The sequence below is a fragment of the Asterias amurensis genome, chromosome 6 (assembly GCF_032118995.1).
Source record: "Asterias amurensis chromosome 6, ASM3211899v1".
NCBI lineage: Eukaryota > Metazoa > Echinodermata > Asteroidea > Forcipulatida > Asteriidae > Asterias > Asterias amurensis.
In genome coordinates this window covers 20896319-20921218 of record NC_092653.1, presented here as the reverse complement: position 1 = coordinate 20921218, position 24900 = coordinate 20896319, and the positions used below count along the sequence as shown (strand labels likewise).

Below are 24900 nucleotides of genomic sequence, written 5' to 3'. Positions count from 1 at the left end.
AAAAACTGGGAGTAGGTTATACATCCCTCTAGTTCGAGCATTTGATTGGTGGATTAGCGCGTACTGGAAGATATAATATCATTCTAAGTTATTTTAAAAACAACAAATAATAAGTAAAATAGATTATTTCATAAACAATTAACAATCAATGCTCTTTAATTATTAAGGCAGTGGACACTATTGGTAATAACTCAAAGTTATTATTACTATTAGCATTAAAACCTTACTTGGTAACAAGTAATTGGTAAAGGTTGATAGTATAAAACATTTTATCTTCCAGTACGCGCTAATCCACCAATCAGAAGCTCGAACTAGGGGGATAAAAACATATATGCTACGACCTCTGTTATAATATATCCTACTTCCTCTGTTTTTATTACACAGTGCGTATTGTGAAATGTCATTTTGTCACGCTCCATACGGACAGTGCAAAAATTACATTCTAAACTTTGTGCGCGTGAAATAACGCTCTTAAATTTTAAATTTTGCGCGTTACACTACAGGTGAGACTAGAAGATAAATTCGTTAACACGTGCGCGCTCGTGAAATAAGAAAAAATATGGTGCGTATGCGTCCCATAACTTATAGTGAGAAATGGCTCCCTCTGAAGTAACATAGTTTTTGAGAAAGAAGTAATTTTCCACAAATTTGATTTTGATCTGAACGCACACAACTTTTGTGTGACAAGGGTGTTTTTTCTTTCATTATTATCTTGCAACTTCGATGACCAAATATAAGCTCAAATTTTCGAATGGTCTTTGACAATTACCAATATAGTGTGCAGTGTCTTTAATTTTTTAACACAACACACCACTGTCAACCTCGCCTTTTTATACAATAATGGCCACACACTCTTCAGCTTTGATTTTTGAGTCTTTTTTCCTTTATCAATGTTATACAATAGTCCATAGTGATATCGTAGGAGGTCCTGTTTTCGAGATGTCCCTAATATCGTGGCAAATCTTTTACCTCTCTGTGCGCGATGTAAACAGTCCCTAGATAAAAATTGTGTGGTTTTATTTGCCAAGCAAAGAGTCTCCTCTTCTTTGACCAAAACTTAGAAACACGTAATGCTCCACTGGTCATTTGCACTTGTAAATGCAAAAAAGTTGGTATTTTAGGTATTTCTACAAGGTACAAAAATATGTCATAATGTTGAGGCCATAAAAAAATATTTGCCCACCGAAAAAGTTTCATCAAACACTATTTCAATTCACAATTCATGATGATCAAAATCATGTGACTGAATGTTTTGCTGAGAATTCTTAAAGAAAAATACAGAGGCTTAAAGAAGCCATGTGCCTTATATCATTTTCTAATATTTTTTGAGATTTTTATTTTGTAACCCTTGTATCAATACTATTGTTTATATTAAAATTTAAACATCAGCTTGTTGATTCAATTATCACTGTTTATTAATACGCTTTATTATAAATATTAAGAAAACAAGTAGAAAAAAAATAAATAGAAATCAGATTTTGAAGCCAGTAATTATTCACACTTTTTATTTTTGTTTTATTTTTTTAAATTTTTTGCAAGTTACCATGGTAATTTTAAAAATTTAATAAAAAAATATTTTGAATAAAATGAAGGCAACTGCTGCCTCTACAGTCATACACAGAGTCTCAAAGAACACTTGTAGTCACTGCAGATGTTTCTTCCATGTATGGCTTCACCGGGAAACCATACTTTCTTGTTTGCCGTGAAAATAGGAAAAACTCAAAACAAATGGGGCCAGTTGAAGTCATCCAAGATCGGTGTGTGGTGTGAACATTTCAATGTCCATCAAGTTTTAATATATGTTTGCATACTTCGTATTAACAAATGAAGATAATTAGGGCATCGGTTGATATATTGCATCATTTTTTTTTTTCCCAATTCAAAGAAAAAGGCATAATAGCGTGATAACTGGTAAGCAGAGGATACAGTGTGCAGTGTCTTTAATTTTTTAACACAACACACCACTGTCAACCTCGCCTTTTTATACAATAATGGTCACACACTCTTCAGCTTTGATTTTTGAGTCTTTTTTCCTTCATCAATGTTATACAATAGTCCATAGTGATATACACATGAAGGTTAATTATACACACTGCACTGAATGACTGACTTACCGCGCTTCTCTTCCCTATTTTGGTGCAGATGGAAAACAATTCCGAGCAAGATGACCTCCTCAGCTCTCGAGCTCAGAGTCAGACAGAGTCCAGACGTTCAACTTCATGAACTTCAAATGCATTCTGCGTACAAATTGTCCAGAAGCATGTGCAAATAATTCTTAACTTGGTGAAAGAAGCTTGGGTGCAAACAGTATACAGTTCCACTTTTCAGAACGGAAAAGTCAGTACTTCTCCAGTGTCAAAACTGTGACATTACCGCACTCGCGACCGGCCCGAGTGTGTATGTTTGTTATTATTATTGTGCGCTGGTCATCTTCTCAAACGGGGACTTGTTTTTGTGTAGTGTGTCTGGGCGGCCGGGAGAAAGTCGCACACAACAGATTGGATTCAGTTCGGATCCTTTTCCCGTCCCCGTCCGGCTGGAATATTTCACTTTTCATTAGGTAAAATAAAGGCAGTATGCATAATTATTATGGTATGACTGGAAGGAAAACCACTGGGTGGAACCTTCCATACCAGTCTTCTCACGGTGTATCCCAACATAAGCATCAAATAACAAGCCTGTGAACATTGGAGCAAAATAGGTCATCGAACGAAGTTGCGACAAAACGATGAAGTCTTTTTGTATTTAGTGAGAAATTATCCTCTTTCTCAAAATCTATGCTTACCTTCAGAGTGAGTCGTTTCTGCTCGCTACCAAGTAAGTTTTTAGTTAATATTTGTTTTGAGTAATTACCAAACGTGTACCTTCAGTCTTCCCTTTAAGACTGCTCTCAAAACCCACTTATTAAGATCCATCTAAGCTTGGTACAGTGTAAGCTATTTCATAGCACTGTAAAGTTTGTTTTTGGCTTACAACCAGGATAAGGGGAAGGGTAACAATGATAAAACTTTCGATCGGCACCAGGTAAATTTCAGCCCCCCCCCCCCCCCCCTCCATATCTAAAGGTATTAGAACAGCTTCGCACTATGGAAACAAATGTTATTTGCACTGAGTGGAAATAGTTGATTGCTATGTGGAAGTACATTTTTAAAATGTTGGGGTCAGGTGTTTTTGAGATCAAATCTGGCACAGTCTGAGACAAGTAACTGTCGCACCAGTAGCATTTCTCAGATTCAAATGTTTGTGTTTCTATTTATTTATTTATTATTTATTTATTTTCTCCGGGGGGGGGTGCAAAACATGTCCCATTTTTCGTGTTTTTTTTTTTTTTTTTGGGGGGGGGGGTTTGCCAGGAGCGACCGACATGGCGCACTAGAAATTTGTATTTTGTTATTATTTATCAAAGCTGCATCTAACCTACAAACGTATCCTTCCATGACATTCCCAATTTAAATCACACAAATACAGATTAATTTTGTTCTGACACATTATACTTTATTTACTTGAAGACTATAACATAATTATTTTTTGATCATTTTTATATTAAATATAATTGCAATAAATTTGTCTGATCAACCGGGGGCAGCTTACTAAACTTTGTGAGCTTTATTTTTTTTTATTAGAATTTTAGCCTAGGCCCTTAATCATACTTATTTTCTTTTCGAACCATTTTTATATGGTCTGCTGATTTGACATAAAATTTTGATAATTGGAAACTGTTAATTTCCACCATTTATTGTAAATGATATTACATAAGCTTCTTTTGTAGCCCCGAAAGTTTCTCGTAGTTACTACCATGCCACCCTACCCCCTTCATGCCACCCCTTCATTTTTAAAATGGACCCAACCATCCTGTAACCACAATGAACATATCCGAAGAAAACTATATACACCTGTACATGGGCGCGCAGGGTCCCCGTCCGTCCCGTACGTCCGTCCCCCACACACTTGCATTATTTTATTTCATCAGCAGTCACACACACAGAGCGGGTTCAACATTGTTGCCACTTTAAACATGCTGTGTTTTGTGGAAATTTCGATTGTCATATTATAGAGTTAGAAAGAGAGAGATACGCTACTACACGTACACTACTACTGCTGTACTACTACGGGCTATAGCCAGGCAGGTTTGTTGGTGAGTTTGTTTGTTTTTAAATTATTTTGTGGGGTTTTGGTTTGTTGGGTTGGGGTGTTACTGACTGTGTCTGTTTTTGTTTTGTTGTTGTTTTTTACTTCTTCTTTTGTGGTCTCATCACACAGGGGGAGCCTATCTTGAGGGTTCAGTTTACTGTTTACAAACAATACTAAATAATAGAGCTAGAGTATTGGTAAGATTTAAGAAGAGCATGGAGGATTAATTAAAACACAAGGAGTTACAACGGATAGGGGATCAAACGTCCAAGGTCTGGTACTGCCACAGATTTCCTAACCGCACGCGACAAAGCTTGGATAAATTTCCGTATGACACCACCGCTTTTTCACTAATTTTTACAAAAAGGGGTTTCTCATTGAGGTAAATTAGATACATAATTTCATATCTAATGAAAAAGTGGTGACGCCAAACGGAAACTTTTCCCAAACAAAGCTGTCTCTCTGGGTGCGCTTGCTGTCGCTTGCGCAAGCGGCGGCAATACAGACCCGAGGTTAAAAGATTACATAATCTTTTAACCTCGGGTCTGTATATGTCATGCAATGCTTGTAATAGATAGCGGCGTAGTACGATGGTTTTGAAAAAGTCAGATTTCATCCGCCCCGCCCCCCCCCCCCCCCCAAAAAAAAGAAAATGCTCCAAAATGCGGAGTAACTATTGAATACAGGGCCACACTCAGCAACAGCCCTAACCCTAACCGTAACCATACCCTGGACTGGCCCTGTTTTCTATAATTGTACCCAAAATGCAACACGTAAATATCTGCACGAATGCGTAGACAAAGGTTCACTGAGCAAAGACCGTGATCAAAATCACAGAGATATTTAAGCATTATTTCATTCATATATCAATAATTGTATTACCGGAATATCAACGTAACTTTCCTTCTGAGTGAAAGTCATATTTGAATGAACAATCGCGCAAAACCATTCCTGCACAATCGGCCGATCGCGCCGAGCCATTCCCGCACGATCGGTTGATCACACATGTTTGTTGCCGAATGTTGCGCGATTGACCGATTGTTGTACGATCGACCGATTGTTGCGCGATCGACCGATTGCTGCGCGACCAATAGATATTTCAATTGCGCAGCGCGATCGGTCGATCGCGCAGTGCGATCAGTTGATCGCGCAGATTGACTGATAGCGCCCAACATGTACATGTGGTATAGAGCTACTGCACAATGCACATCATGCAATTACTGTTTTCTTTGTTTGTTCGCAATTATGTACTATTAAAAACACAAACGAGTAATTTCTCCTCTGTGCAGTCCGAAGCGGTAACTAGACCCTGTGCACATAGAGAACTTAATCATCCATGGTGACAAAAACAATCCATTGATCAGTAATCACCCTGTTGGGGCTTAGCGCGCCGTTCAAACTCCTTGTGTGTTATTCCTACATGTTTGAGCATACATGGAGGAAGAAATATCCTCCATGGTTTGTTGAGTGATTTATATCTGTTTCAAAAATTGATCTGTAACTGGTCCAACATTTGTGGGTTGAAATGGAGCATTCAAATATACTCCAGAGAGGTTTCTGCACAGTATAGGATACTATAGGCATAGGAAGATGATTAATGTACGTGTATTGTATTGTTATTGGAGGAGGAGGGTATCGCAACTATCATTTCCAATAAAAAACTAATTAGGAGGAAGGAATAGGGGTTAGAAAACGATCACCAGTTTTGTTTGGGGGATTTTGTGCTTGTTGATAAAATCCAATAAGATGTTGGTATTGGGAAGACATGTGCAAGTTGAACAACATGAAGTTTATTAAAGGATCGTTACAGAATTGGTAAGAAATAAAAATCGTGAAGATCACAGATTTACATAAAAGTTACACGGTCTAATGATGATGATGGTAGAAAACATCCCTTGAAATATTTCTGTCTGAAATGTCATATTTGATGAGAAATAATTAATATAACTTCGCGTTTGGAGTTTATCGCTCAGTGAGCGTTTTGTTCATTTTTATTTTGGCATTGATGCAATGCAAAATTTGTAAATCGGTTTTTCACTTTTCTCTCGTGACCCAGATGGTCAATCGATCTCAAACTTCTACAGGTTTGTCAGTTTATGTATATGGTGGATTACATGAAGTGCTTACACTGCCAGCAACTGTTTTGTTAGCAAAAACCAACTCTGTAATGTTCCTTTAAGTATTGACCCCTTGCACGCGCATCACACGCGGTGACTGATGCCACGCTCAACATGTTGGTGGTCAATAGGTTTACGTGTAAATGCCGCGTCACCTAAAATTGCGCACTTCACTGAATAACACACGTTGACATTGACCACCAAAATGGCGTATCCAAGATTATTCTGATGATGACATCAGATGAAATAGGTCAATTCCTAAGTGAACCTCAGGACATTTGTTACTAGTATTAAATTTTTTATCATATTCATCGTTAATTATATCTCGTGCCTTAATTGTATTATTTCTCAACTTGTTTACTTAGAACTACTGGAATTGAAAGCAGATGGATCAAAGTGACATTGTTCCACAACTCCTTGCTGATAACCAGCTGTATCTACAGTCTTTGAGGCTTCAGGGTTTTCCATCCAGTCATTGTGTAGCACCATTGCAATCTACTGCAACAGTGTCACATCCGTACATAGCTCAACACACTATGCCATCACATGGTACACCAGGCCTACAGGATGGTCAGCTCCAAACACCAAATCTCATGACTGAGGGAGTGTATGCTTCTCAGCAAGGCCTCAACCCTACATTGCAACAGAACACATGTAAACCAAGACTAGAGGCACCACTGGGTTATACCCAGATGTTGAGACCAGTAGCTCCACCTGGTGTTACCCATGGACTATCATTGAACCAAGACCACACAGCAAATCTGTTGCCTGAGGTTACATTCAGTGCACAATTTAATAGAGACATGAGTTCACAGACTAGGAGGGCACCAGTCTTAAATCATAGGCCTCATTATCCATTTCACCAAGAACTCAATAGAAGTGCATTGGATATGCCTGGTCACAGTGGTGGTAGCCCCCCAGTACATGTATTTGGACAGCATAGCGAGGAGAGTAGGATACAGTGTCCAAGCAGTAATGTTCCATTCAGACCTAATCTTGGCCCTCACGATATTAACTTCATAAGGTGAGGCTTAGTCAACTCAAAATACATGTAGGATGACCCACGTTGTTACTAAGGGAATAAAAGGGTAGGGTCGGCAGGGTCGAATTGCCGTGTGTAGCGCACGGCAACAACCCTGCAAGGTTTTAAACGGACGTTTAAGAACGAGTCACTACTAAAAGGAGATTTTTTTCTTGGGGATGACTTATTATTTTACATGCATGTACCTTTTTTGCAGAAGGTTGCGAAAGAGAGAGCAAAATGCTCAAAACATGTGGAAGCAAAGGGAGCATGTTCATGGCAAAAGAAACCAGATGTCATTAGAGGATAGGTAAGGCTGAAATACTATTGTTTATTAATTACATCACCAGGACCAAATAAACACATCAACAAAAGTAAGTCCCTCCCCTTTCAACAGTTCGTAATAACATCGTACGGTAAAACATTTTACCAATACAACTAATTAAGAAAAAATTCTATGACATGTTTCCTAAGTGATGTTTGAAAATGAAAGATGTGCATGAATTCATAGCTGAATGAGCTCAAATTGAAGACAAAAACTGCCCTTCTCAAAAGTCACAAAGGTTTATCAAATCTGCATGCCAGTAACGCGTGTATCCACCACGCCTGTCAATGACCGCCTGGCACCGTTATGATTAGTTTTATTGGTAAAATGTTTTACCTTACAATGTTAGGGCGAATTGTTGAGGGGGGATCTTACTTTTGCTGATGTGTTTAGTTGCACATTCTATATGGAAATGATTTACTTGTATTCTCTCAAACTTTCTTTTGACTACTTGTCAATAAATATTGTAAAGCCATAATTTTGATTACAGCGCACACCCTTAAAGACCTCTTAAGTTAATAAGAGCATGGTAAGAGTAAACTTGAGTCTAAGAAAGTGCAACACGTGTTTCCTGTAGCAATCAAAACCAATTAGGAGTCTAAAGAAAAGTGCAACTCTGCATTTATCAAACCTGTCTGATATGATTGATGAGTCATCTTGAATATATTCAACAGCTATGATGAACTACCTCCATCCAAACAGTTCATCAGTGAAGACAAAATGGCTGCCAGCATGAGTAACTTGAGGATTACTGGTGACAATAAGATGTCTACACTAGAGAAACGATGGAAGATGGCAACCAAAGATGCTAACAGACACTTTGCAGAAATTGAAAGCAGGTATTACTTGGCTATTGTTTTGATTTCAGAATGGTCCCATTCTCAGGGGATCATGAATATTAATACAGTCTAAAGACTCACTGTCTGGTTACACTGCCTAAGTTGTTATCAACATTTTACAAACATTTTCAATTGTTTGTGTTATTTAATGTAATTCAAATCCTTTTAAAGGTTTATAAATAGCAAAGATAGTGTACACAATTATAGTACACAAAGATAGTGTGTTATTTTAATTGTTTACAATACAGGGCCCAATTTCAGGGCTCTGCTTACGTCAAGCTTATTTCATAGGTTATGTAAGGCATTCTTCATCTACATAGCTAGCACCGAAATGTGGCGCTTGCACAGTAAGCTGGGAATGGTGATATTAAAGGAACACGTTGCCTTGGATTGGTCGAGTTGGTCTCTGAAAACCACGCAATTTCGAGGCAAACTTGTGTGGATCATTGTATTCTACTTTTAAAACATCTTTCCAACCATATGCATTGTATAAAAAACGGTTACAAACGCTTTCTATAGACCAACTCGTCCGATCCAAGGCAACGTGTTCCTTTAAGCGAAGAATTTGGATCAAAGCGGAGGCATGAAATTGGGCTCTCAATTGTACACTCATGAACACGGCTTCTGATTTGTTGCCATATTTTGTACACCAGTGACCACTATCTTTCAGTGTTCTGGCATGATGCAGGCCCTGAATTAACCAGTGGACTTGCCATGAATGCCCTTTGCTTGTGCTGTTAGTGTTATATTCTTTTGGGAGCTCCAAAAACATTTAATTCATAGGATGCCCTATATAAGACTGTCTCTTCATGGATGGTATTTACATATAGTTGTTAGTTTTCCAATGACAGCATTGAAACAAATGTACTTGAATTGACTTCAAGGCCTGCACTTCATTCATCTCAACATAACACTTGGGATGTGGAAATAAGGTCTACAAATCACCAGGAAATTTAAAATAACATCAACATTATTCTTTCCCATCACTTTCATTCACCTGTAACTGAATATTAAAACAAGGTGTCCAAACTACAGACACTGCTCTGACCACTAAGTTTGTCTCTGATTGAAATGCGATTCATTCAATGTTGAATATCATTACTTCATTGTGGTCTTCCTGGCAGATTATCCGATTCAGAGTCTGATATTGAGTCTGATTCAGAATGCAAGGAGTCAGGAGATAATGTTTATAAACGCATTGAAGTCAGCCCTGAACTAAAGACAGCATTAAGCCAAAAGAAGGGACCTCTGCCAGATTCAATTATCAAATCAATGTAAGTAAACTTTCAACTCGCTCACAAGGTGGTGCAGGGAATATTAATTTTTGGTTTATAATATTCTGTATCCCCGATGCAAATTTAACTTTTATTATGTGGTGCATGGAGTTGCAATTGACATGACAAGTCCCCTCCCCCTGAATGATTTTGTCTCTATATAGTATATGCCTGATAGGTGTGGACATAGACCTTGCTAGTGCTGTAACTGTAACAGCGTTGCTAATTAGTCAAGATTACAGGTCATTTTGTAAATGTGTTTTCAGCATTGCCAATATTCCATTTTCCATGTTTCATCAACAAGGTTATTTCGTACCACCAGATGTTTGAGCAGTATACCTGCCATGGTCTACACTGAAACAATACGTGCATGTTGAAAGAGAAGTGTTGTAACCCTTTTTTCCCTTTGTTTAGGTCCAGTAACTGTACACAACTCGTCCTGTGGAAACCACCATCAGCATACATAGACAACATTATATCATTAACAAAGCCAGATGATGTACAGCAATCATCCAGTGTGTTACCTGACCGAACTGCTGGCATGCAGGAGGAAATACAGAGTATTATTAGTCCATCAAGCACTATCACACAACTTTTTGATTCTACAGACGATGATATGGACTTGTAACCAAGATATAAAATGGACATTACCAGACCTTCAACTTGATAAAAGGAATAGAGTCAGAAGTTTGATCTATTAAACTAACCTTCAATGAATTGACTAATGACACCTGTGATTAAGAACCCAAAGTCTGGAAAGTCCAAGTGAAAGCCCACTGTTTAAGATCCACACATGTAGCTACGTGGGCACTCTTGCTAGTCATTTGCTATGGTAGGTTTGCTATCGTATCAATGTCATTGCACTGTCAAATATTACAATGTTCATTGCTTTTATAAAGATACACAACAGTTTCAGGTTGTATGCCTAGACTGGCACCCCTGAACAACGCTTGAACAAGTAGAGAGACCACCTTGGTGGGGCTAATAAGCTCAGTTGGTAAAGCACCCAAGGACGCAGGTTCAAGTCCCACTCTAGTAAGCTTGTCTTTGTTCAACACAAAAATTATTTGCATTCTATAATGATCTTGCTCCTTATTCGTACAACAAAAGGATGAAGGTCTGAAAATGGGCATTACGCGGAAAAGATTTGGAGCATGAATTGTTCTCCCCTTATCGGGACGAAGTGTTGGACACAGTGTGCAACATTCATGTACATTGCTTCACAATGGAATGTTAAGGCATATTGTTTGTAATTATACATCAACCAGTCTTCAGACCGCAACCAGGATAGGATGTTCCTAAACTGTTCTAAATCATTTGCTTGGAAAAATCATGCAAATAAAGATGTCATCCGTTGTCAAGTGGTTTAAGACGATACCATTTATCTGTTTGTCAAGATGATAAAAGAATTTCATAAATGGATGTTTATAAGTTGTTTTAACTGATGCAAACCCTGTCAGAGGCATACGCTCAAACAACAAGTGTAGTAGCATCATTATTAAAGGAACACGTTGCCTTGGATCGGTCGAGTTGGTCTTTGAAAAGCGTTTGTAACCGTTTTTTTATAAAATGCATATGGGTAGAAAGATGTTGTAAAAGTAGAATACAATGATCCACACAAACATGCCTCGAAATTGCACGGTTTTCCTTTTACCTCGTCGACTAACACGGTCGGCCATTTATGGGAGTCAAATTTTTGACTCCCATAAATGGCCGACCGTATTAGTTCGCACAGTAAAAGGAAAACCACGCAATTTCGAGGCAAACTTGTGTGGATCATTGTGTTCTACTTTTAAAACATCTTTCCAACCATATGCATTTTATAAAAAAAGGTTACAAACGCATTTTATAGACCAACTCGTCCGATCCAAGGCAACGTGTTTCTTTAACGTCATTACCTAAACATGTATTATTCACATGGAACAAGTGAATCGGTTTATAAGAATTTGTTAAACACATTTCAGTGTTTTTTCCCATCTGAGACTGTATTGCCTGTGGATGCATTCCCTGCTCATTTCAGTAAAGTAATTTGTAACCATTTGCAACTACATGTACAAACAACCACCAATTAAATCTCTCATCTAGAACCCCAAGATACAAACTCTTCCTGTACAAGAGGATTGATGATGCCTGTTTAGTTCATCATTTTGCTGATATCAGAAAATTAAAGACACTGGACACTATTGGTAATTGTCTAAGACCAGTCTTCTCACTTGGTGTATTTCAACATGTGCATAACAGTCTACCCGCAGGTCACTAATTTCCTTTGTGATTTATCTGCAGAGTATGCATCGTTTTTCGTGCGTGACCTCTGTGTGAATATTAATTAGTCAAAAGGGCTTCTGGAATTCGGTCATTTTCAGCCTTTTATGAAAAGTCTCAACAAAAATAATGTACCAGTTAATTGAAACGAAGAGCATATCTGTCGTTATGTATAAACAAAATCGGTGCAACTCAAATTTTAAAAAGAGAAATTTTTACGTAAAAAATGGCTTCAAAAACAGAGAAAACAAGTTTTCCCGTTATGAATGTCGGCAACAGTCCCCAATTAGTATGTATGTATAGATTATTTCATATTCTACCTGGAAATGTTAAAAGCGAGACTGGATCGTACCTAGTCCAGTCAGGATACAGCGATTTCCACCGTTAATCCAAAACTCCCATTACAAAAAAATAAACTATTAGACAGCATGGTTTTCCTGCATGGGTGATTGGCTGACAATGATATCATCGACGAATATGGCAGCAAGCTGTTTTTTGTTGGTATGGTAAAAGCACCCGTCTAAACTATGAGCTGAATGAGGATCAGCTCATTCATCCCATGGTTTAGACGGGCTCTTTTGTTATTGACTACATTGACTTTGTGGTCGGGGCAGCATACCACCGAAAAACAGCATGCTGCCATATTAGTCGATGATGTCATCGTCAGCCAATCACCGTGCAGGAAAACCATGCTGTCTAATAGTTGATTTTTTTCGTAATGGGAGTTTTGGATTAACGGTGGAAATCGCTACATCCTGACTGGACTAGGTATGATCCGGTCTCGCTTTTAACATTTTCGGGAAGATTATGAAATAATCTATCCGTATATACTAATTGGGGACTGTTGCTGACATTCATAATTTTTTTACGTACAAATTTCTCTTTTTAAAATTTGAGTTGCAACGATTTTTTCATACAAAACGACAGATATGCTCTTCATTTCAATGTACATGTGTGTACTTCTACATTATTTCTGTCAATACTTTTCAGATAAGGCTGAAAAAGACGGAATTTCGGAAGCCCTTCGGACTAATTATATATTCAATCCGAGGTCACGCATGAAAAATCACGCCAACTCGTGCAGATAAATCACAAAGGAAACTTATTATATCAAGTGACCTGCGGGTAGACCGATATATAACAAACCTGTGATAATTTGAGCTCAATTGGTCGTCGAAGTTGTGCTTTTAGGTGGATGGTTTCGAGACCTCAAATTCTAAATCCGAGGTCTCAAAATCAAATTTGTGGAAAATTACTTCTTTCTCAAAAACTATGTCACTTACGAGGGAGCCGTTTCTCACAATGTTTTATACTATCATTCTCTCCCCATTACTTGTCACCAAGTAAGGTTTTATGCTAATAATTATTTTGAGTAACTACCAATAGTGTCCACTGCCTTTAAACAGATACATGTATTCATTATAAGGATTATCAAAACCTCCCTCCTCTTCATAGTCATTTTCGAAGGATCAAAAGAATTGATTTGTTGATAATGTTTAGCATGATTATGTTGACATTCTTCTAATTAGCTAGCTCAATGCTCAACAAATGTTAGGATGGAGTTAACTGAAGGGTTTGTTAATACATTGTATTTGTTTCTTATAAGACTTTATAAAATAAAAACAACAGACACTTTTTAAAACTGACCAAGCTTGTGCATTGAGTATTATTTAATCTGTGAGCCTTGATTGGACTGTTCGGGGTAATGTTTTCAAATAATTTCACAGGAACAATGTTACATCAGTAAGTCTCTAAAAAAGTGGACATGGTGCTAGCAATAACAAAAGTTGTTATGTAGGTTTCCCCGGCCAATTTCAACAAAAATCAGTTAATTTTAACATTTCGTATTAGGGTTAAATGCTCTTTTGAATCAGCATTCAACCGTCAAAAGGAGTAATTCAGCTTCACCAATTTGGCATTCACTGGTCAAATAAGAACATTCAATTTCATAATCCACAAGACTCATTCAATTTCATGTAAGCAAGCAGCAAAAGCTGTTCAAGCATTCAATTTCATCAACTGCAAAAGGTAATAGAAATTCAACTTAACATGTTAGTGTAGTTTTGAATGCCTATTGATGAAATAGAGTGACTGAAACAAATCTGAATGAGAAACATGAAATCATGTGCATGCGAAAATGAAATTGAATGCATTACTGACTAAAGTAGAAACCCTAGTTTGCGTGGATTAGGGGATTAAGGGGAAGAGGTGTGAATTTGAATGCAGGTTGATGAAATTGAATGGATTATTGCTGCAATTGGCCAGAAAAAACTATGAGTCACTTACATAGCCCCTTTGCCAGCATGTTTTAAGACTGGCATGCCAATTTTTGAAAGAAGATATGCAGACAAGGGCCGGCAATACAATCCTCAAAGCTGGTTCCCTTACGCCCTACATGTAAAGATGTAAAGTAGACAATCTATTGGGGAGTGCTGGGAAAGGGAAATCGATGGAGTTATACACTGACGATTTTACATCTATAATTTACGTTTGGTTTGTGGTTATTAATAGCAAATTAAATTCAGTATCAATGATGCATGAGTGCATCAAAATACATTGAAAGATACAAAGTGCATCAAAATACATTGAAAGATACAAAGTGCATCAAAATACATTGAAAGATACAAACTTTCCAATCTGTATTGGGAATTTGTTTACTTATTTTGAAATTTACATTTAAAGAACACTGACAAACAACCTCTGTGCATATGAAACCTTTGTGCATATAAAACACCTCAAAAATTACACAAGCTCCTGGTACAATCTTTGGTCCTCTTCCAATTATGAAAAACAGCATATATATAAACTCATTAAAAATGATTTCTGAGCAATTAAGTGTCCCATCTACTACCAGACAGAAAAGAAAATAACAGTCAAACTCTTAAATTCTTTGTCCCAATCAGGTTTTCCCTGAATTAAGATACTGGTGTAGTTTAGCTGACTATTATCGCCCCTAATAAATCTTGATAAATACATTTTATTAAGTCAGATATGCTGTGTGTTACTACGCAGTATGTATTTCAAGCCATCTTCGTGTCAAACTTGCATTTAGACGGAACAGTCGCCGACTGACTTCTCAAGATGATGCTCGCCTGAGCTTCAACTATCATCATCAGGCGCTTATTGTTTATGACCTAAAACTAACTCCGGCAGTGTCATCAGACGCTGTAAAAACACAATCACAGGGCATTTTTAATTTTGTTACTGTGATTTGTGTACAACTTAATCACACATGTAAACATACATGCTGTTTTGAGTTTGTACAAATTTAGTCACTATCCTCTATTCATGTCCGTTGAGAGGTCTTGCTAATTGGTTTTGTCCGTGATGTCTTAACTGCTGTTCTACCAGACTGTGACCTTGCAGTATCCATGGAGCGTGAGGTATTAGTGGATATCCCACTGCTGCCACTAATCCTGGAGGCATCTGTAGTACTATTAGATCCAAATGCTGATTGGGAGCTGGGAGTCTTGTTGCTCCTGTGTACCATTGACTTGAGCATCTGTACTATTGCTACTGGTGAAACATTCATCTTCAGCAGGTCAAAGATAATCCTATGGGCAAATAAATCATACAGGTAACAAACCACATCTTTAATGTATTTAGTCTTTTGTAAAGACTGTGCAAGTATTGCTTGTTTTTTTGGTCTTATGTACACTTTTCGTTAAAACAGGGCTCTCACCATCAATTATTGTTATGGGAGCTACACCCATTTTTAATTATGAGATCCATTTACATGCATGTTACTCCGTAGCATTGTTTTTGTAAGGATGCTGCATGATCTGCAGCCACCTTGCCACAAAGCAGGGGGTCAACACCCCTTTCTCTACCTGCCAACTATATCAGGTATGAGCATTACAAGTGTGTGATGATTCATCAAGACAGCTTTACCATTCAAAACGCCTTCTAATAGACCCCTTGCATGTGACATCTCACTGGGGTCAAAGGAGGCAAATGATTGGACGATAGCTGTTCTTTGTGCGTAGCATTTAAAGCTATTGCACACTTTCGGTAAACAGTATTGTCCAAGGCCGTCACTTCATGTATCACAACTTATATATAAAATAACAAACCTGTGAAAACTTAGGCTCAATCAGTCATCGGAGTCGGGAGTAATAGCGGGAAAACCCACCCTTGTTTCCGCACGTTTAGCCGTGTCATGACATGTGTTAAAAATAAATCCGTAAATCTCGATATCGAGAATTGATATTGTTTTAATGTTTTCTCAAAAAGTAAAGCATTTCATGGAATAATATTTCAAGAGAAGTCTTTCACCATTACCTTCTGTAAACCCTGTAAGTTATTTGTAAGCCTGTGAAATTTTGTTTTCTGTTCCGAAAGTGTGTAATGGCTTTAAAGGCAGTAGACACTATTTGTACTAACTCAAAATAATTATTAGCATAAAACCTTTCTTGGTAACAAGTTATGGGGAGCTGTTGGTAGAACAAACACTGTGAGAAATGGCTCCCTCTGAAGTAACATAGTTTTCGAAAAAGAAGTAATTTTCCACAAATTTGATTTCAAGACCTCATCGATGTAGATTTTGAGGTCTTGAAATCAAGCATCTGAAAGCACAACTTTGTGTGACAAGGGTGTTTTTTCTTTCATTATTATCTTGCAACTTCGACGACCAATTGAGATCAAGTTTTCACAGGTTGGTTATTTTATGCAATGTTGATATACACCAAGTGAGAAGCCTGGTCTTTGAAAATAACCAATAGTGTCCAGTGTCTTTAGTAAACAAACAGAGCACAAAATACCTAAATACAGCTGGGCTGATGTCCACTCCAGAGAGACTGCAGAGTTCATATAAATCTTGCTCATCCTTTGATAGAACATCTTTGGCTCTCTTGCCCTGTATGGCATACTTGTTAGACTGACCATGGGTTACTTTGACAGTGCTCATTGTGACCGCTGTACTTCACCAACCAGTAAGCTGCAACACTAACAATAAACAAATAGATATATGGTAGTTTAGCGTATAATAGCTCTTTCTTTAAATCAATGGAAAACTGTAAAATGTATGCAAACTACTGAGAAGCTAATGCCTTCACGCTGGTCTTTGAGCCAGATACAATTAAGTATTATGTAATTTAATACATTGTACCTTTTCATAATTTCGCCACTGTTTTCACTGACTCTGATGAAAGCATCAAAAATAAAGTAATAAATTGCAAATCTGTGGCACCACCTATTTAAAACACAGAAAGCTCTTTCTTCAGCCCAATTTTAGTTGGGACTGCTGGAACCCTGCTGTGTCCAAGTGTGACCCACATCTTATATTAGCAGCAAATCAGTTTCAAAGCATCGAGGCCAAAATTCTGGCCAGCTTTGAACTGAATCCAGCGAGAAAAAGTAGCCCAGTTTTAAGAACAACATCGCTACCAGTGTTGTATTGTAGCCATGATGGGCAGTACTGCATCACTCATAATGGCTACAATCTGTGCCGAACACTCTGACTGAGCGAATTACATTGTGCCGCCCAGCACAGATTTCCCCTAGAACAAAATCAAGTATTATCCACTGAGCATTACTCTGAGACAAAGACAAGGAATTATTAAATGTCATCGAGAAGGAAGTCAAAAGGCCACTAAACTCATTGCATGGCCCTACTTCTAGAAACTATAAGGCGAGCTAGAAGTAGCATGGCCCCACAACAAGAACAGTTTGGAAACATTGCAAGTTTCAGTATGGCGCCACCACTTTGTCATTTGATATGAAATAATCTAGTATCTTACATGTATTTCCCTCAATGAGATATCCCTTTTTGTAAAAATGAGTGAAAAGGGGGTGGCACTAAATACCGACAACTCACAACCCCTCAATTTTAAACGCACTTTAATCGAACATTTGAACATAAAGTAAGTCAACCGTGAAATATATGCAGAATAGTAACTGCATCTAAATCACTTTTCAAACGCTTGAAAAAAATATATATTTAACTTAAAAAGAAGAAAAAAAATTCTACCCCAATTTAGTAACAAACACCATTATCTGCTCTGTTGCCTTTCGACGTATCTAAGCGATACCATAGTACCGCAAGGGGTAATACAAATTAAATGATGATTGTTTACCATTTTATGTGCCTCTCATGGAGTTGAAAAAAATATTATATTTTAATCTCCCCTTGTAACTTCAAACTACAGAGTGGCGGCTTAGTTAATTTCCAGAAACAAAAACCAGCAGCTATGTATAAAAAAAAAAAATAAACACGACTCAGCACTTAGAGATTACCCCTGCAGTAAAATGGTATCGTCTGGCGGATATTCCCGTTCGTTACGAAATCGGGTAAAAAAAAAAAAATTTACAGTTAAAAAATTAAAATACAATTTTTCCAACAGTTTGAAAGAAAGTGATTTAGATGTATTTGACACAGTCTTTTACATATATATATTAGTCGGAATTTAGTGCTACCATGAAAAAGTGGTGTCCCCATACAGTTGTTATCCCACTACGCCTTTTACTAAAGGCAATTGCCTCCATCCAGACCATGCCCCCTGGCCTGGTCATTGTCTTATAGTTATTGGTGCTCTTGAAATGCTCTGTGCTGTCTGACTCTGTCTGACAGTAGGGAGGTCGACGGAAAGGCCTCAATCGTGATTTGTGTCTGTTTGAACACGAAAAGTGCTTGTGAAAACTCACCCAAAAGACATCATTTAAGTGCGAATTTTGATGTACAAAAACATCTGTGGTTAGCTGAAGACATTTCCTTTCACAATTAAGAAGTTTTTTCTCGATTGATTGGAATTTTAAATGAAAAACACAGAGATGAAAATAAGAAAATTAGTGCGTAACAGAGAGCCCATTTTTGGTCGCGGAAAACTCAATCGATTTGTGTCGAAAATGGGTTTTTTAAAGTGAGCCCTCTTGTGGCCTCGATAGCCTAAGGTCACGTGGGATATGTTGATATTTGTGTAGAGGAAGGTCTGAGGAATTGATAGGTACCAAATTTAAAAGAATTTGATTGATATTTTAAACTGTTTTGATATCGTTCATTTTATTTTGTTACCAAGAAGTTGAGGTTTTACACATAAATTTACATAAAAAATCCTCAATTTCTCAAATATGGAAACTACAAAACCTATACAAAACTCATATTTTCTGAAATCTTATACCTTCGTGATCATGTGCATATCTTTGTTTCTTTGCTCATAGCTGCGCATTTAAGATTTAGAGGAGGGGTCCTGACAGATTCTTTTGCAGCCTATGGACTTCAAGTTTTGAAGCTGTCCACACGGGGACATTTTTTTGACAATTGACATAATTTTGACAATGGTCTGACAGACAAAAACAAAGTACAAAAATACATTAAAATATAATATCTTCGCAACCTTTAAAAATAAATGATTGATTTTACTACCATTAGATTACGTTTGAGATAAGCTTTCCAATGGTAACAAACTTGTTTTTTTTTCGTAAAAAAAAATGGAAAACCCGTCGACCTCCCAGTCAACTCGGTCCGAAGTCAACGCGGCCCCAATTCAACTCGGTCCCAAGACAGGGAAGCTTTGCACGGGCCCGGGCGCGGGGGACCACAACTCAAGTTATTTGAACAATATTATATTTGTTTTTATTTTCGACCAAACATTAATTTCCTTAATAGCTTTAGTTTTTTACTTAGTAGATTTTTGAAACTATTTGTCATTCTTATAAGTTGGTTTGAAAGATTTCTTCATAATTTAACCAAACATTAATTTCCTTTCTTTATTTTTAATAATTATGCAATTCGTGCTGTTTTTATTATTTAATTTTAAATGTAAGTTACTGGAAAAGAAATTAAAGAGGATTCAATTATTAATGTTTGTCAATTAATGAATTGTTAAGAGCCATACAGAAAACAATACGATCTGGTTGAAAGCAAAGAGACATTTTTTTTAGTTGAAATTTATTGGCCAACACAAATTGGTAATTTTCAATCGGTAATTTTCAATGTTGAATACAGAAACAAATGGGTTTTGAAGGAATCGAATATTATACCCCGAACATCAGTGCACACTATCTATCCCATTTCATGTACAAAGTCAAAGGACATATTTTTTTCCAATTCAAAGAAAACATACAATTACTTCCTGTCAACCATACGGACCGAGTAAACCATACGGACCGAGTTGACTTTGGACCGAGTTGACTTGGGACCGAGTTGACTGGGACTGAGTTGACTTGGGACCGAGTTGACCCATAAGCGACCTCCCTACTGACACTGACAGTGACAGTACAGTAGAAATTTACAATTTCCTTAGAGTATCGTAGCGTCATACGTTATCGACCCTCATATATTTTCGAGGAAATTATACCGCGAAATTGTGCAAGCTGCACCGGTGACAGAAGCTATGCAGTTTACTCACGGTCTGTATTTTCATCAGGCTTAATCATGCTGAAAATAAACTTTCCTGTCGTTGGTTTTATGCTCAAACATTTATAAAATGATTAATTTTTGGTACTAATCACTAGTGCATTATTATGAAAACATTCACATGAGTCAAAGAAACACCATCCAACCTCGAAAGTTCAAAACAAAATTACTATCTGCTAGATTGAGTTTCATTCTGCTTTAGTCACAAGATGGATCACGTGAGGTGGATACTATTTGGGATTCTACGGTGTGCAAATGTGGGGAAAATATTAAAATATTTTAAGTGAAAATGACAACAATTTTTTTTATTTTATTTACTGCATACTGTAATAAATTCCGATAAGCGTAATAAATATTAAGTCTACATTAAAGAGAAAATATCATAGATTGGTTTCCTGAAACCAAACATTACTGGTCTGAAATGGGGGAAAACGGATTGTTATGAAGTGTGTGTGCTTCAAGGGGGGTGGGCTGTTTTACTTTCATGCCTTATGATATCTCTGGATTCTAACATAGATTAGTAGCCATAATGCCTTAGGACAAAAATGTAATTAAATTTGTTAAGTAGTAATTGAAAAATACTTTTGATTTATTTTGCACGTCATACTAGCTTTTGACTATTCAATAAAATACCAACCAATGAAAGGTGTGAAAACATATGACGTTGCTCAAATGTCGTGCATGCATAAGCACTGTTAATGGCGGACTGTCTCTCGCAACGTAAAACCAAAACTTTAAAAATTTCAACACACCATGAAGTGAAAGTGTTATTGTTAAAAAATTTGATAGATGATTTGAAGAAAAAAATATTTAGTTTTTGATTGTGAACAATTTTCCTGTTATCCTACTGAAAACACATGACACCAGAACGGTGACCAGGATAGACCATCCCATAGGATGCCTTTTTATCAAGGAAGCAGCCTATAATAATGTGACGAAAATGTCCCCAGAAATTTGTCATTTTCGTCAGGCTTACCTTTGAGCTACTCTATTTTAGATGTACTATATTTTCAGCATTTATTTCCATAATTTTAACTGGATTTCGAGGTATTTCCGAGGTATAAATTCACTGGTGTGTAGAGAAGACATTGTACACACGTGTGTTCTATATAAAGTACACATGTCAGATACTGTTTATATTAAATCCAAGATGGCGACTGCCGTTGGTTGTTCTTAACTTCGCTGTGATTGGTTGGAAGCTGGTAGATAATTTTCTAGTTTGTGAATAGCCACAAAAACACCTTACTTTATGAGTGTAGATTTACAGTTTTTCATACTGAACAAGCTTTTATGGTTTTGGTGCACATTGGAATGAAACTTTTCCGGTGGTTAAATTAAGTAGAAAAACGAGGCAGATTATCGTCTGCACAGTGTTCAGTAAGGCTCATTAATATTCATGAGATGATGTCATACTATTTTTATCAATGAAAGTAAGGTTTGTTTTTATGCATTCTCGAACTTTATGAATGGATTTCTTAGGAACTAAGTTTGCTTAATTAATTAATTCTTTTATTTAGTGGAAAGGATAATTACCAGAGAATATTTTGGCACTTTCATTTAGAATCAAACTGTATAAATATGTGATTCTGAGCTGTTTTGTAACAGTTATGTGTAAACCAATTTTGCTCTCGCCGATTTTTAGGGGCGTGGCGTAATTACTATGCGTGAGAACTTTTCTGTGCGTATGGCGCGTAGTTCAAAGAGTATAAATAGAGCAGATTTTAGTGAATTTTGGCTAACTCCCTTGAATCGATCCTGGCCTTGACCTTGACAGTTGTGTATAATCGTATTGCTGATCTCTTAAAGTATTGTTTGTTGGATTGCTCCGCTGAGTCTGAGAAGTGCATAAACACAGGTATGTGGAGTTCTGTTTATAAACTTTAAGACAGGAAACAATGTGGATTTTTGTGAATAATTAAACTAAATATTCACCGATTTATTTGCCATTTTATGAGATGCTAATTTGGGGAGCTGTGGAGCCAAATAGTCACTGAGGAGCTTTGGCGTTAGATGTCATATTGCATTATTGGGGAGCTTTAGAGGAGTTCTGGAATTTATAGATTAAATATTGGGGAGCTTCATGGTAACTTATTAGAGGAGCTGTGCAGTCAGATAATTATTTTAGCAACTGTGGAGCTATTTAAGGAATTACGTTAGAATTTCTCGAGGAGCATTCTCGAGGAGCCACGAGAGTTCGAGGAGCTGAACTCGAGGAGCCATTAGGATTGTGTTAGATGTGTAGATAATTAATTGTAATTAGTAAAGGATAATTATTTACGGACTGTGGAGCTATTTAAGGAATTACGTTAGATTTTCTCGAGGAGCATTCTCGAGGAGCCACGAGAGTTCGAGGAGCTGAACTCGAGGAGCCATTAGGATTGTGTTAGATTTGTAGATAATTAATTGTAAGTAGTAGAGGAGGATATTGGAGCCAATCACTTGGTGTGTTGTATATTACAAAGCTCAAGTTTATCTGATCAGACAAGGAGTAGACAGTTCCCTTATAATTTTCATCGCTCGTGGATTCGTTTGGATTGGATTTTGTTGAAGCTGCAAAGCGCAGGACCCTTTCAGTGTTTATAGTTAGAGTGCATTTTGTTGAAGCTGCAAAGCGCAAGATCACTCGGAGCAGTGGATATTGTATGGTTGGAGCCTGGTATCACTGTAGTTTATTATAGGTTTAAATAAGTGCATTTGGTTGAAGCTGCAAAGCGCAGGATCACTTGGAGCAGTGGATATTGTATGGTTGGAGCCTGGTATCACTGTAGTTTATTATAGGTTTACATAAGTGGATTTTGTTGAAGCTGCAAAGCGCAGAATCACTTGGAGCAGTTGGATATTGTATGGTTGGAGCCTGGTATCACTGTCGTTTATTATAGGTTTAAATAAGTGGATTTTGTTGTAGCTGTAGAGCGCAGGATCACTTCGATTATAGTAGTGGATATTGTAGGTTGGAGCCTAGTATCGTTTAAGTTTTAACGTGTTTAAGTAGAGGATTTGCAGGTGGAAGACCAGTAAATTTAGAGGATTCATTTGGGAAATATAAGAGAACTGATAAACCCTGGCTTGTAAATATTGAGTGATGTAAATAATAATTTGGTGAAGTGGAGAGTCAAATAAAACAGTTATTGCTATTTTGCAGAATTTAAATCATCTTGTGTGCCGATTTAATGATTTGGTTTTATCCTCTTACTTGGTCATATATTTTGACGACGAACCCTAGTCTACCAACTCGATAATCTAAACCGGTGAGGCGGAACTCCGGTGGTTTAGGCCTTTAAATTTTCCGCCTGGTGGCAGCGCTATTGAAGACGACCCGTGAGAGGACTTTAGGTCAGACGAGGTCTACATTTCCGCCACAATAATATGATGAATAGCAGAATAGTAGGGAGGAAAATGCCTTCTTTCTTGGTTTGCCATACAAATTGATGACAAATCATTGATGTACACTGCATTTAATAATTACTAGTGGAGTAAAGTCTGACCGCTTACCCTTCCATACAGTGATCGCATGCCGAGACACTTCTCTGAGTCGAGATTACCTGAAGTAGTCTGCTGCCACCAAACGTCCCAAAAGTCCCACATTCAAAACCTTTCTTTTGTTGATAAACAAACCGCATTGGTTGAAATGGTCGGCCGAATGTTAGTAAAACACTCAATCGTATGGACAGATGTTTTAACAAAATTCAAAATTTTCTGCAAACTTTCAGTTAAATAAAATACCTCCCATAATTACTCGTTCTGTTTTCAACAAAATCATCACAACTTTAAAATATTTTGTGTACATTGTTACATAACAGTATAGTGCTGTTTTTGATTTGCATTTATGGCTTCCCATAGTTGTCCAACATGGGCTGTCAAAAATTCAGACTGTGTGACGCCCTCTCTCGAGCGAAGCTGTGATGTTGCAATAATTAAATAGGCCTAGATGTTAAATTTGCTTCGGAGACAAAGAATATTTTGGTTTTTACCCAAACACCGATGTGTGTTTGCAATATATACTCGGTACTTTCCCGAGTCATGTAAAAAAATATTACAGGCATGCTACCCACGACCCTTGCCATTCTAGTGCAAGGTCTTGCTCTATCGCGATACCAACTATATCATAGAGCATGGAGGACTAATCTATTCCTCCATGCATAGAGGCAGTTTTGGCAGCGAGTACCGAAACGATCATAATAGATGTTTGCATCGGAATTAAAGGAATATATAAATTTGGTTTTTACCCATACACCGATGTTTTTTTTAAATTTATATATACTCGGTACTTTCCCGAATCCTGTGAAAACAAATATATCACAAGCATATTACTCGGATGGGATTCGGACCCACAACCATTGCATTTCTAGAGCAGAGTCTTATTACCGACTAGACTACCGAGATTGCCAGGTAGAGCGGAAGGATCGAATCCTGAGTTTTGGCAGCGGGTATTGCAACGATATATACGCCCCCTCCCCCCGCCCCCCCCCCCCCCATATTTTTGACCAGCTCAACTGTTGCACTGCGTGCCGCATATGGGCATCACCTACACTGGGGGGAACGGATGACACCACTTTCTGAAGGATGGGGGATGGGCCG

General features: G+C 37.5%; 4 protein-coding genes across 8 annotated transcripts in view; 2 read left to right on the top strand and 2 right to left on the bottom strand.

Moving 5' to 3' along the window:
- LOC139938995 (NAD(+) hydrolase SARM1-like) overlaps positions 1-2459 on the bottom strand; it is a 35749-nt gene extending 33290 nt beyond the window's left edge. For both annotated transcript variants that reach the window (XM_071934697.1, XM_071934698.1), the window contains exon 1: positions 2115-2459. The gene's annotated coding sequence lies outside the window, so the exon portion shown is untranslated. The remainder of the gene's footprint in view (positions 1-2114) is intronic.
- Positions 2460-3926: 1467 nt separating this feature from the next.
- LOC139938436 (uncharacterized) lies at positions 3927-11281 on the top strand. Of its 2 annotated transcripts, none has more exons than XM_071933962.1 (6): positions 3927-4135; positions 6614-7272; positions 7490-7579; positions 8269-8433; positions 9558-9707; positions 10122-11281. In XM_071933962.1, exons 2-6 carry the CDS (start codon positions 6635-6637, stop codon positions 10333-10335), a joined length of 1257 nt encoding a protein of 418 aa, XP_071790063.1. In that variant the 5' UTR covers positions 3927-4135; positions 6614-6634; the 3' UTR covers positions 10336-11281. The 2 variants fall into 2 exon arrangements, with proteins under 2 accessions (XP_071790063.1, XP_071790062.1); XM_071933961.1 differs by having other exon boundaries at positions 3929-4135; positions 7487-7579; positions 10122-11280.
- A 1502-nt stretch (positions 11282-12783) lies between these two features.
- LOC139937963 (uncharacterized) lies at positions 12784-24026 on the bottom strand. Of its 3 annotated transcripts, none has more exons than XM_071933273.1 (3): positions 23815-24026; positions 16730-16913; positions 12784-15523 (listed from the first exon to the last, which is right to left on the bottom strand). In XM_071933273.1, exons 2-3 carry the CDS (start codon positions 16873-16875, stop codon positions 15256-15258), a joined length of 414 nt encoding a protein of 137 aa, XP_071789374.1. In that variant the 5' UTR covers positions 16876-16913; positions 23815-24026; the 3' UTR covers positions 12784-15255. The 3 variants fall into 3 exon arrangements, with proteins under 3 accessions (XP_071789374.1, XP_071789375.1, XP_071789376.1); XM_071933274.1 differs by lacking the exon at positions 23815-24026 and adding an exon at positions 21299-21672; XM_071933275.1 differs by lacking the exon at positions 23815-24026 and adding an exon at positions 18612-18776.
- The window catches only part of LOC139937962 (oxysterol-binding protein 1-like), a 34985-nt gene continuing 31927 nt past the window's right edge, over positions 21843-24900 (top strand). The window contains exon 1 of the mRNA XM_071933272.1: positions 21843-22177. The gene's annotated coding sequence lies outside the window, so the exon portion shown is untranslated. The remainder of the gene's footprint in view (positions 22178-24900) is intronic.

Bases quoted from the DNA above. Each gene is read 5' to 3' on its own strand.
- LOC139938436 (XM_071933961.1), top strand. From the start codon at position 6,635: ATGGATCAAAGTGACATTGTTCCACAACTCCTTGCTGATAACCAGCTG. The intron at 7,273-7,486 runs GTGAGGCTTAGT...CCTTTTTTGCAG, and splicing joins CACGATATTAACTTCATAAG to AAGGTTGCGAAAGAGAGAGC. The intron at 8,434-9,557 runs GTATTACTTGGC...TCTTCCTGGCAG, and splicing joins TTTGCAGAAATTGAAAGCAG to ATTATCCGATTCAGAGTCTG.
- LOC139937963 (XM_071933273.1), bottom strand. From the start codon at position 16,875: ATGAGCACTGTCAAAGTAACCCATGGTCAGTCTAACAAGTATGCCATA. The intron at 15,524-16,729 runs GTATTTTGTGCT...ATTTGCCCATAG, and splicing joins ATCAGCCCAGCTGTATTTAG to GATTATCTTTGACCTGCTGA.